The sequence below is a fragment of the Callorhinchus milii genome, unplaced genomic scaffold, assembly GCF_018977255.1.
Source record: "Callorhinchus milii isolate IMCB2004 unplaced genomic scaffold, IMCB_Cmil_1.0 Scaffold5, whole genome shotgun sequence".
Classification (NCBI taxonomy): domain Eukaryota; kingdom Metazoa; phylum Chordata; class Chondrichthyes; order Chimaeriformes; family Callorhinchidae; genus Callorhinchus; species Callorhinchus milii.
Genome location: NW_024704746.1, coordinates 10,205,265 through 10,219,273, shown reverse-complemented (window position 1 = coordinate 10,219,273; position 14,009 = coordinate 10,205,265). Strand labels below are relative to the sequence as shown.

The window sequence follows — 14,009 nt, the reverse complement described above, 5'->3', positions numbered from 1 at the left end:
TGTTGTACTCTGCCACTGGCAAGTGGTCTGGGACACTACCCTGCTTGAGGAGTGCTATATCTCTCATCCTGCTGGCTGCTATATTTGCAGAAAATACAGCTACTACATTTGACCACAATCAAATGTGAAGTGCGTCAAGACGTTGTGACATTGCAAACATAATATAAATGCATGGATTATGTTTTATTACAGAACCATGGAATCCAGGCTCCCGAACCGTAATATTTAATAAATTCTGTCTCTCCCCTGAGGGTAATAACACAGCTTCATTCAGACTATTACCACAATATAAACAGGAAACTATGGCAGCAGATGAGAACAAAGCCAAGTGACTCAAATGGGAACAAACATGAGCAGAATGACAATGTTTGCTCAAAAGAGTTGGTGGAAGAAAACTCCCCAACATTCGCAAGAAGGGAGACAGAGAGCTCAGACAACTTCTGAATCTAGAGTGAACTAGTTATCATACAATTTGGATTAAAATTTGATTCCTCCTCATGCTTCTCCACCCCCACCCCCACAACATTTTACCACTCGCCATTCAGAAGAGATTGTAGATTGCCAGTGATCACGTTCTATTCTTATTTCCTTGAATCTAGGACCAAAAAAGGAAAAAAAAGGTGATTGCCAACTCTACTGTGAAGCAATGGGTTTTAAACAAATGAACTTTGGCAGATCATAAAGAAGCAATAATATAAGCAGTGACGTGCTCTAACACTATAAGATCAGAACTTTGTACACACTGTAAGGTTACTGTACCACACAATGAGTGCAATACGTTGGGAGTTTTCATAGAATTTGATTCACAAATAGCACCAGGCTCTTTGATCTATGTCCTCTTTGCATGGTCAACATTAGTCAAAAAATAATAAAGAATCCTTTTAATAAAACTCAATTTCAGCTACAATCTTTAACATCCTAGAATTTCCTCAGAAATCTCCTCAGAAAGTTTTGAATATTGCCATTTCGATTCTTGAAGGAGGACAATTCCTATTTAATTTCCTACAGAGAAATGTAAACAACAATAATAATAATCCTTGCATTTGATATAGTGCCTTATCACGACATTGAGATATCTCAAAGTGCTTCACAGGATAAAATGGATTGATTGCATATTTTGTGGGTGAAAATCTAGACCCAGTTTTAAACTTCAATGAAAATAATACTCAGGAGAACCTCGCACTCTGACTGAATGACGCATTGACATTGCCAGCACAATTATGCAGATCAGCAATAAGCCCCCACACTGCTAGCTCAGTGTATGATTCAGGCTTCAGCCCCTTTGCGTCACATCACCAAAAGGGCCTGCTTACCACACAATAAAGGAAAGGCAGCTTGTGATACATGCATTCAACTACCCACCAGTATTTTTTTCATTTGGCTGAAATCCCTAATAGCTAAGTGTTGCTGACCGTGGGTTTAAATCATCTTAAAATCTGTCTGTGTGAAGAGGGGAAAAAACCTTCTTTCAGTCAAAGTAATTTCTCTTTGAAACATCAGTGTTAAAATCTCATTCACTTTCCTTGTATTTGCTCTCACTGTATTTCAACTGACCCTGGATTTTCTTCATGCTGTCAGTGTATTAAAGACAGTCCTCAGCGGTAAAACACTGTCCAATTCAAACTCTATTGACAACAAATTGCACGACATTGAGACAGGGCATTTTTTAACATGTAAATTGATGGGGAAAATCCCCACCAGCCCCAAGAATTCCCCAACAGTAATTTCAATATTCCTTACCAGTAAATTATCCTTCCATAATAATAAAGGTAATGGTGATTTCATCGGCAGTCGTCAAGCAGTCACCATTTAGGCAGTTTTTACAGAATTTTAGGCAAATTTTACAGAATATTATTTGATAATTAAAGAGATTATATGATTACTTATTAGATTCCTGCTTTCCTATTATTTCAAGCATCCTCCGGTTTGAAACAAATACAGTAAGCGTTCCTTCATCTGTAGAAATCTGTCTTTAATGCTTCTGGATGTGGGATAAAAGTGCCCATTTGAGTTCAGTACCCGCCAGTGACAATTGCTTAAAAAATGCTCTGCGTTGAGGCTGCTCAAAACTGATCACATTGCATATGTGGAATGAGAAGATAGCAAGTGCCAAACTAAACTTCAGTTCTCTTGTATATTTACTATGCATTTATAGGAAAACATGGAAGCTAATTTACGCACAGAAATATCCCACAAACAGCCCACAACATCAGAGAATCAGAGACGTACAGAGCCTGCAATAGCTCTGAGGAAAGTGCACATTCAATTCCACTGCCCTGTTTACCACAGGCTTCCAGGAGCAACTCCCTTCCCCTTGAGTTGTATCATGGGACCATTAACATCCACCTAAATTTGCAGACTGAAGGACAGCATCCATAGCACTACACATTTTGCCCACTAAATATGCAGGCAATCCACTTACAGAATATCCTGTAAAGTGAATTGAGTGTATATTTTGTGGGGGAAATATATGCAAATCCTTTTGCCATGCATCTTTCAGCTGCATGCATTACATCTAACTTTGCACATATTCCTGCTAGTCAAACTCTGGTGACATAGTTAAACTTGCACCAAAGTTTGGGTCAGTTTAAGAGGCCTGCCTCTCTTTCTAGAGAGGTCCAGTGGTATTTTCCTTTTGGTCTTCTGTCGCATGAAATATAAAGAGAATTTGATCACTCAATCCTCCACTGTTTATGAGACATTGCTGTGGGCAATTGGCTGCTGTGTTTCGCCCACAAAATATACAGTCAATTCACTTTACAGTATATTCTGTGAAGCGCTTTGAGACGTCTCCAAGATGTAATAAGGCACTATATCAAATGCAAGGATTATTATTATATAGAAGAGGGGAATAGGAAGTGTAGGGGTTAGTCTGGAGTATAAACATCAGCGTGGACTAGCTAGACTGAATGGCCAGTTTCGAGCCATACTCAAGCATTTGGTATGGTACTTCCACTGTCACAGCATATGCTGTAAAGTGGAGTGATTGTATGTTTTGTGGGTGATCTATACAAATCTAAGTAACTCTCCACCAGAGTTTAGCCAGAAGGAAAACATGCTAAGTTAGATGTAAACCTGCAGATGCTGGTGAGGTCGGTCAATGCTGTATAAGTAACCGTCTCCAGGAAACCCAGCCCAATCTTTTTGCATCTTAATGCATCGCATTAAAGGATTTTTAAAGAAACATGATGCTTTGACCCTTTTTCACTAGAGTGCAGGATAGTTACACGTGGATTCCAAAGCATTTATAGTTCTTAGTATTATACTCAGGGGATAATGAGGGAAATCATTCTTTAAGCTTGCCAAAAACACTTAAGATAATGAATCACTTCTTACACTGGAAACAGAACCTATGAACGGTTTCCAGTGTGCCCTGAACCCAAAGCCAGTCTAGCACAGTCACAATTACGAAAGACAGTACTGGAATCCAAACTCTGGTGTTAATGTAATCCGAGTTACACAATACAACACCTCTGCACGTCTAGCAATGATCCAATCTGTACTAAAGCACTGGCAAATCACACTCCCTCATGTCTATGAAATGCCACCTATTGCAGTCAGAACCAGCTCCAGAATTGTTTTTAAAATGCCTGATGGTGATGTAAGGAGTTAATGAAACTTGGTATTTTGATGACACTGAAACATAGTTATCAGAGTTGGTTTTAATCAGGATATTGTATGCAACTGCTTAATTATTAAACACAATTTTTAATTTAACCCACTCCTCTACATGCCCCCTTCGCTCGTCTGGCTCGGGTCTTCTGAAGGTCCCCAACCCCTCCGCTCCAACATCGCTGGCCACACCTTCAGCTCCTAGGCTCTGAAACTCTGGAGCTCCCTGCCTCAACCCCTCTGTCTTGCCCCTCTTTTGTCAGCCTTCAAATTTGTTCCTGAAGACTTTCCTTGTTGAATGTGTCATCTCTACTTTCTCCCCAGCTAGGCATCAAACACTGCTACTTTGTTCAGAGCTCTGAGAAGATATCCTGTGTAAAGGCCGCGATACAAATGAAAGTTGTTGAATACAATACATTGTCGGAATTTCTATTTCTAGTGTTGCGACATTCAATGAACTGAGCATTTACTATAGTGCAATCTATGACAAATAGACCCTTTTTAAAAAAAACATATATACTGCTAGATCTATAAGGAAGTCAAGACCTGTATCTATCTCGTAGTGTATCCTAGTGCCAACACTTATTGCCATGGAGTCAGCTACAGTGATCAATTGCTTTGCTTCAGAAAGGAATCTGCAACTGCACCTGCCCTGACTAAAACTACCAGAACACACTCCGTCTGAAAGGTAGAAGAGTTATAATACACAGTGTCTTCCGTTGTATGGGCTGGTCTCACCAATTCCACTAAACATTGATATGAACAGAAGACAGACATTTAGAATAAAATGATGAAAAAGGCGAAGAACTATGACAGCAACTGCTGAAGCTCAACAGTCTCTTGGTAACAGGTAAACAGTAGCTCTGCACTGCACACAAGGTCCAAGCCTGCTCCACTGCTTTTAGCATTCAACTTCACACCAGGCCTCTTTACACGCAAACTGAGATATTCAGCGCGCCTCACAAGTGAGAGGACCCGGGTTCGATTCCAGGGCGGGTCATAACCTTCGGCAACTGTCCTTACTCCACACACCTCCGTTTACCTAGCAGTAAGTACAAACCCAGTTGTTATTCAATTGGCGGATTACTTTTCAGGGGTAATAATCCCAGGTGAATGGGTTGAGGTATAGATCAGCCATAGGCTCAAGGGGATGAATGGCCTACTCCTGTTCCCATGTTCCTAAAAGGACTCTATATGATCAAATAGCAAAATTATTATTTTGATGGGGAACATTAGTGAACGCTGTTGCACAAGTCATGCAAAGCAATGATTTATTCAATGCCCTGTTTTCACTTCACAATCTTTAAGGATTATCTACTGCAATGACATTTTCCTAGGAATTGGATCAGGATAAAGAACCACGATGGCTACCAGCTACCAAGAATACATTGCGCCTCAAGGAACTCTGGTGAAGCCTTACTCCTGGTTACAGTCCACCGAAGGCTGCCGAAAGTGTCCGTATCACATCAAAACCGGGGAAGAAGCGCGCGTCAGCTTCTTGGAATTCTACGAGACGTTCGGGTTCCCCTACGGTCAACCGCAGTCCAGCCGGCACTTTCTGTTCTACGAACTTAAGTTAACGACTGGGACATTTGTGCAGAAAGGGCAAGTAACCAACTGCACCTCCCACCAGCTTCATCCAGAGTCGATGCTCTTCAACACTGACGGGTATCTGGATTCGCTCATGTATTCCTATGGTAACGTCGCCTACATTACTCTGTATACCAATTACACCCCATGCAATGAATCAACGCACCAATGCGTAAGCAAAATGTACGATTTCTTGCTAAACTACCCCAGCACTCGGCTGGACATTTACTTTTCTCAGCTCTACCACACGGATGAGGGCTTTCCTGAAGCTGGATGGAATCGACAAGCGTTGCACAGTTTGGCCGCCCTCTGGCCCAGGGTGACCATCAGTCCCATCTGCAGTGGGATATGGGCTGTTCTTGCACACAGGTTTGTGAACGGGATACCTCCTATACACTGTGGTTCAGTTTTGCCCGCGAGGGCGTCTGCAGACTGCCACAATGCCCGTCAGATAGCCGCCATCACCGGAGTTAACCCTTCATATGCGGATGCATTTCCCCAAGGAAAACCTGTCAATTTGGCTCCTGTTCCAAAACCACCACCTTTGCCTCCAGTTTCGAATGTGGGATTGATGGCTATGCAACAACAGTATGCAGGCTTCCTGAACGCAATGATGGCGCCTTGGTCAATGAAGCCAAACCCACCACAGGCTGGGAAACGGAAGAATGTCGTGAGACATCTCAACATGCCCAGGCTGTCTGAACGGAAACCTCCAGCCTCACCAACCCCAGGCAACAGACGCCCAGTGGAAGTGAACGTTTTTGAGATTCCTACAAAGAGAAATTCAGCTGACTCGAAGAAATACAGGACGAGAGGAAAAAAGCAAATGTTTTCAAGTCGAGCATAGCCAATCCCTCCGCCTTGCCCTCACCATCTTCAAAGCCCGCTAAAGACCTTCCTTTTTGATCATGCTTACGGTCACCTCCTCTCTCCCTGGCTCGGCCTCAGACTCTGCCACTGTCAAGTACTCCGAGATGCTACCCTGCATGTATAAATGCACGTTGTTGATAATACCATCAATAATGAAAAATCAATCACTTCAATGGTTATTTACTCCAGAACGCAGTGAAATTCAAAGATAAAGCCAATTTTATAGCGTGCACTGTAAACCTTATTTTAGATTTATTAGAATTTCCAACTGGTGGAAAAAGCAGCTTTGAAAACAGAACAATTAAATGTGAGTGGGAAGAAACGCCTGACCTTCTAACATTGGTGAATGTTCTTCTGGGCTGACACAGTGTGAAAGCAAAGTGTGAGAAGTTTGTATTCCAATTCTCTCATTTACATCACTTTTTTTTGGTCCATCTGTTTAACGGATGTCTTAAATACTACAAGCAAACATTGCTCTAGAACAGAAATCTATAACCCCACTCACACACCAATCTCATTTCTGAACGCTGTCAAAATCACTGAGCAAAACTGAATGATTTGAGAAGTCCTGTAGCTCGGCGGTTAGAGCGCTTGCCTGGCAAGCGAGAGACCTGGGTTCGATTCCCGGCAGGGCAAAACCTTGGGTAATAATAATTTGGTCACTCAATCCAAAACTGTTTGTGGGACACTGCTCTGCGCAATTGGCTGCCGCGTTCGCCCACAAAATATACAGTCAATTCACTTTACAGTATATTCTGTGAAGCGCTTTGAGACATCAGAAGATGTGAAAAAGAGTTACATCAAATGCAAGGATTATTATTATTTATTATTATTATAAATTAATAAAATAACAGAACTAGAGAAAGAGTGAGTTGAAAGACAGGAGCTTCAGTTTGGTAGATTGAAAAATCCTACATTATAATGATTTGTTGATCTATTATCCAGTTTGTTATAATATTGAATGGACTGCTCCGTTGCAGTTTATAATCTGTAAGGGGCTTGGACGCATGAATAAATCACCCAGGGTTTCTCTCTCATGAATTATAAAGCCATTTGAATCACTTGGGTGTATTCCAGTCTCTAGCATTTACTGAGATATTTTCTAGATATTGCTCTATGTTCCACAGCAGCAGATTATTCTCTGACCCACATTTTTCTGTAGTTATATAGGTTAAAAAAACAGTGGCTTATACAATAAAATGTTTCCATCGATCCTATTATATTGCTCGTTCTGATAGTTTCAATTTCTCAAATACAATTTTTAAATATGGTTATACTGACTCGGTCGGTCACCTTCGAATGTAGATGAGAAGGATTTCATGACAATAATAAAGCTTGCATGTGATATAATGGCTTGTATTTGACATGGATGTCACACAGAATATACTGTAAAGTGAATTGACTGTATATTTTCTGGGCAAAATTGACTAGATTTACTAGCAAAATTGACTTGGTAGCCCATTTCCTCATCCAGGCACGTCCACAGTACTCCGAGGCACTGTTCATTACAGACCAGCCAGCCTGACTCATCAACAGAACGTGGAGGGGCGGACAACGGATGGCGATTCTCTCAACTCGACTCCTGCTAATCTTGGAAGCCAAAGCTCTAACGGGTAGGTTAGTACTAACTCAACAAATGTTTGCCAGACAGCGCTCCCAACGGCAAGCTATGATGTTTTAGCTGGTTAAACTGCAGCACGACCTCACTCTGCACTGTACACAGACTCCAGGGATTGATGTGTGCCTTCATCCCACTTTGCAATTTTCCAAAGTAGAGACTCTGCCAGTGCTACGTACAACCTGAATTTCTCTCCTTCACAGTTTTACCAGCCCTACAATCTCAAATTCTTGCTCCAAAAAAGAGCACAGAGTAGATTGATACTCCAAAGGGAGGATGGAATTGTTGTGGAATTGGTGGAGGAGTCATCCTTCAGATGAGATAAAATGTTAAACAGAGATCCTATCTATCTGTTCAAGTGAACATTAAAAAATCACATGGCATTTCCAAAGATTGTCTACTGGCATCCAGGCCCAAACTGTTCCTAGATAAAATTGAACATTCACTTCATGGGTGTTTGTGGGGCATTGCTGTGCACAAATTGGCTCATATTTGCCTACCAAATACACAGCGACTCCACTTTACAGTAAATCCCATGAAGAACTTGGAGACCTCCCCCAGACTTGAAAGGCACTAGATCAAATGCAAAGATTATTATTTTACAGATACGATTCTGCTACAAAGTCTCCTGATTTTATTATTCTCTTTTTATTATGATATAACAACTCAAATCTGCTTTCCAGAGCCAGGACCTCACGGCCCCATTTACACTAGGGAATGAAACAGCTGCATATTCACAATATCAAAGCTCGAGTTTGTGCAAAGAATAATAAAACACTGCAAAACGCCCAGAAGTCAATGAGAAGTCAAAAGTGTTGCTGCATAAAAATAAAGCATGGCCTAAGTTTGTTTTAATTGGACAAGATAAACAGGATATAATAAGGAATTTGTTTTGGACCACGGTCTTACGTAATCATCTCCTACAGCAAATGTTTTGCGAAACCTTTGACATTGAATCCTGAAAAGGGTGTTTTTAAGATAAATCAATCCCACTTACAAATAAAGGAGAAATACATTGAACAACATATTTGAAAAGTTACAAATAACCTTTTCCTAAATAATAAAAAAAATCGATAAAGCCATCTTGCTCCTTTTATAAAAACTGTTTTCATTGAAATTCTGCAACTTTGTTTCCCTGAATACAGCAACATTTGCATCAAGATGCACATGAACATTTTAAGTTGTCTTTACAAACGATACATTGAAAGCTTTTGTGTTTCACTGAGAAGTCTTAAATTTTCTTAGTAATAATAAATAATCCTTGCATTCATCACATCACTGAGAGGTCTCAAAGCGCTCGTATATATTGTATAGTGGATTGACTGTGTAATATGTGGGCGAAACGCATCAGCCAATTGCGCACATAAGTGCTTCTGAGGCTTAAAAAGAACATACATCAAATAGGAATAAATTTTAAAACAGTCATGTAACTCTCAAGGTCACCAGTACAGGAACAGTCAATTACTTTGGTTAGAAATTGAATGACAGCTGGACACTGATAAGAAGCTTCAACACAAACAGCAGTTTGTACAGCGATGAAAAGTACAGGAGATATCATCAGATATCGTCAGATCTCTCGTCACCAACAGGTATCTTGCAGAATAAAGGCTGCCAATGACCTTGAATGCTTTTGTTTTCCAACATCGGTTATTCCTGGTCCACTTCACGTAAATCCATGCTAATTTCCCCCCCCGGTTTCAGTATTAACGGTGCTTATTTCACGTTCCCCACTCTTTGCGCCTGCCTTATCTACCCACTCCTCTTCTCATTCACTTCATACTTTTACTGTTCCCCATTTTGAATTCCACCCTATACATTAATCCTCACATAAATCATATCAGTTTGTGACCATACATTTAATACGACTTATACAAAGCATGAGTTATGTCAAACCTGCGTAGAATACAAACTCTTGAGCAGGATTTGGGCAGATGTACAATTTAGGCAATTGTATGATTTATACAGATCAGACTTATGTGAGTTTTACTGTATATGTATGTCTCATTTTCTATTCACCTGATCCTTACGCTTTCACTCACTATTCGAAAGCCATTCCATTGAAAGCCCTTTTGAAATTGCCGTAACTCATTCATGTTACACTGAAACTGATGACAAAGTCATGTGCCAGTTGGTGCTGGCAACATAATTCACTGGTTGAATGAAAGACGTTGTAAAGTCTGTCTATCGATCAGGAGAATATTGACGCAATGTTACTTTTATACAATAATATTATGTTTCAGGCTATTCTCAAACACAGAGAGTTTATTTCTCTCCTACCAGACCTTCATTCTTTGATGAGGAACTGGAGTGATTTGAAAATATTTAGACTCTGCATAGACATCAAACAGAGTTTGAAGGGCTGCAGCTAAGAATGTTCAAAAACTGATCTGGCTGCTGTTTAAAGATTAATTTCACGTTGCCAATTCTTTTATTAAAACTATGATTCTATGATAGATTGAAATGAGATCTTCTACATTTAACAAGTTACAAGCAAACAGCATATTTTCACACAGGGAGAACATCTCAAAGTGCTTGACAAAGAGTGAGCAGTTCTAGCTAAAAGAGAGCCAGGGGAGGGGTAGAAGATGGCCTAAACCTGTGGCATTAGGTAAGCAGGGTTCGTCCTTCCAGGGAATAGAGTGCAGACTCCATTCCACACACAGGAAAATTTCCATGCGTAGGTGCTATACAGGAGTCCTGTAGCTCAGTGGTTTGAGCACTCGCCTTGCAAATGAGAGACCTGGGTTTGATTCCTGGCAGGGCAAAACCGTGGGCAAGTTTCCTTACTCCACACACCTGATAATAATCCACATAATAAATTGGTCATTTCAATCCACAATTGTTTGTGGGACACTGCTGTGCACAATTTGCTGCCGTATTTCGCCCACAAATATACAGTCAATTCACTTTACAGTATATTCTGTGAAGCGCTTTGAGACATCTCAAAGATGTGAAAAGTGCTATATTAAATGCAAGGATTATTATTATATTTGGAACTCTGTCTGCTTTGGACCTGTTGTTCAGATGAGACGTTAACCGAGGTCCGGTCTGCCTGCTCAGGTAGACGGTAAAGATCCCATGGCACTATTGAAAAAGAGAAGGAAGTTTCTCTACTGGTGTCCTGGCCAACAACACCCCAAATAAATTTGGTTATTCCTTTCATGGATGTTTATGGGACATTGCAACTGTGCTGCTACAACAACAACTTGCATATAAAGGTGCTGTATGAATGTAATGTGTTGCTGTATCTACACTTTGCAGAAAACCTCTGAAGCATTTTGAGACATTTCAACATAAGGCGTTTTATCAAACGCAAGTAGGATTACAAAATGAATAAGGACTCGGTATTGGAAGTAATGCATCAGAGCTAAAACAGGGAATTGCTGCTTGATTGAGCACATTTGTTTTTGTGCCTAAACCCTTTATCAGTAGATTTCATGCAAAGTGAAACAACACCTCGTGAACCACCCACTGATGCCTCACCCCTCTTGCTCCCTCACGCAACCTGCTGTGTTAATCTTGGCACAGGGTCTGGTCTGCATTACGGTGACTGGAAACATAGTGGCCTGTATCAACATTCTAACCAATTTAATGAAATGGGACGAAAAATGTACCACAGTGTTTTTACAACTGTGTTTTCTCCTCCATAAAGTCACCCAACCCGTCCTAATCCCCGGTTCTTTACAGTACCCTCCAATACCCTTTCTCTGCATACGTTTGTCTAATTCTCTTAATTCCCCCAATCAACTCTGTACTAATAGTTGATAAAACAATCAACACTCTGTCAAATCTCTGGCAGGAGGTGTTCCACAGTCACTAAACTTTTGAGGAGAAAACATTGTCCATCCCCAAGCCTTTCCACCCTCCCCCGAAACCAAAATGGGATCTCCATAAATAACAAATTAAGTAATACATTTACTTCTCCAACACTCTCCAGTGTTAAAGGAAATCCCCCCCAATATACTTGGAAATCTGTAACCTGATGTACTTTTGATTGTTCCTCACAGTCAGTTCTCAGTTAGCAACAGCAACATTTGTTTACAAGTTCAGGCTGCTAACATTTCAAGGCTTAGATGAGAACATGTATTTACAAAAAATTCAGGCAGCTCTCGCAATTGAAGATAGATGGAGTTGAGGTGAAATGATGGTGTCATCACTCATTTCATTTGGTAGCACTCTCACCTCCGAGTCAGAGGTTTGTGGGTTCAAGCCTCACTTCGGGACTTGGAACTCATATACAACAACAACTTGCACTTATACAGCGCCCTCCACACAAGGTAGCGTCTCAGAACACTTAACAGTGGAGGAGCCTGACTCCGAGCCGGAAGGAGTGGGGGAGGTGGCCGTAAACATGGTCGAACAGGAAAGTCTTTAGGCGGGACTTGAAAGAGGGGAGAGAGGGGGTAGGGTGGAGGGATTGAAGGAGAGTTTTCCAGAATTTTGGGGGATAGGTGGTTGAAAGCACGACCTCCGATGGTGGAACGGAGGGTGTGAGGGACAAGCAGGAGGCCGGTGTCAGTCGAGTGGAGGCACCGGGTGGTGGAGTGGGGAGTGAGGAGGTCGGGGAGGTAGGGAGGTGCCAGAGAGTGAAAGGATTTGAACATGAGTGTGAGGATTGTGAAGTCTATCCATTCGGTGACGAGGAGCCAGTGGAGCCTGGCCAGAACTGGTGAGATGTGGGTATAGAGTTTGGTCCAGGTCAGTATGTGGGCGGCAGAGTTTTGAATGAGCTAGATCTTGTGAAAGGTGGAGGTGGGGAGACTAGAGAGAAATGCGTTGGAGTAATCCAACAGTCTAAGATGACACTGCATTGTCAGAAACGCCTTAATCTGGATTCCTTAATCAGGAATTCTCATTAGAAATTAATGTATAATTTATGTTAAATGGTAAACTATCTAACCCTTCTTCCCCGCCTCAAGCCCCCCACCCCCACCCACCCCAGCCGTGCACTTATGTTCATCAGAGAAGTTGTATTCACAGCAAATTTCCAGCTTGCGAACTAGAAAATTCCTTTAGCAAACATAAAAATCGCCCACTTTGGAAGTTAAGAGGATGGTGAAAAATGTTTACTTTTAATTCTGTAAAGGGGAGAATATCTTCATTTAACTTCCCTTCCGCCCCCCCCCACCAAGCAAATGAAGATCCACATCAAGTACGCTAAGCAATTAAGCAATCTACTTGCAATGTGGACTATTTACAGGTCGGCAGGAATTCTAAAGGGGATTCCTGATTAAGGAATCCAGTTAATACTGCAAATTAGATCTCAGTCAGTGATTTTACTTCTCTCAAAATAAACCGGTCTCTCAAAAAAAGATTAAAACAAAAGATTCTTAACGTCTGATCAAGCGAACACAAGTTGTGTTGATGGCATGTACTTTTACTGATCCATACAAAATCACGTGACTGAACACAAACAATGCTGAAAATCCCATCATTCAAGCAATTTCTTTCATGGTGCTGGCACTCGTGGGACTATGTACCGAACGAGAGTCAGTTGTGGCAGCACATCCTGTTCCTAAAGACAACGTTGGGTTTAATATTTAACAAGAGCCATCCTGCAGACCCGTTCAAAAACGGAAAGGGTGGGGGTGGGGAGGAAAACTTGATGTCTTTTTAGTGGTTGCATGTTGTCCCATTTCTTCTCAGAACTGCAAAACGTGAAGGTTGAAAAAAAAGATCAACTTCTCTGGAGCAGCGATCAAGGCATTTGTCAGTTAAACAAATAATCCTTGCCTTAGATACAGTGGCTTTCCCATCCTCGGGTGGGGAGAGGGAAACATCTCAAAGCACTTCACTGGATTAACTGTAAAATGTATCGACTCTGTACTTTGTAGGCGAATGTGATTCAGAATAATCGAGCTTCGGGATTAGTACAGGCATTAACCTGGTGCAGTGTTAACTGGGGTGAGTTGTAGACCTGATCGGGGGGTAGCACAACCAAGCGACTTGATCTCATCCAGATCGGAGGTTGTGGTTGCGATAATTGGCATTTCTGAGCACTATCCAGTGATCTCTCACTGGAGAGTGAGAGTGCATTGGCATAATTTAAAAAAAATGATAAGTTGGTCACACAAACCACGACTGTTTGTGGGACACTGCTTTGTCTAATTGGCTGCTGCGTTTCACGCACAAAAATACAGTCAATTCACTTTACAGCATATTCTGTGAAGCGCTTTGAGACTTCTAGAACACGTGATAAGGCGCTATATCAAATGCAAGGATTATTATTGTTATTTTTATTGAGTGGATTTGGTCACAGTGCTCCCCTCTCTCTTTCTTTCTACTTCTCTCCTCCTGCCCCAGGTTTAAAACAGCCTGC

At 41.3% G+C, this 14,009-nt stretch overlaps 1 protein-coding gene and 1 non-coding gene across 2 annotated transcripts; both read left to right on the top strand.

Annotated features, from left to right (window-relative positions):
• The first annotated feature begins 4,975 nt into the window (after window positions 1–4,975).
• LOC103180061 (putative C->U-editing enzyme APOBEC-4) lies at window positions 4,976–6,049 on the top strand. The gene has a single exon (XM_007895680.1). It carries the CDS (start codon window positions 4,976–4,978, stop codon window positions 6,047–6,049), a length of 1,074 nt encoding a protein of 357 aa, XP_007893871.1.
• Window positions 6,050–6,636: 587 nt separating this feature from the next.
• On the top strand, window positions 6,637–6,708 carry trnaa-ggc. Its single transcript has one exon. It is a non-coding gene; the product is annotated as a tRNA-Ala (tRNA).
• Window positions 6,709–14,009: the final 7,301 nt, after the last annotated feature.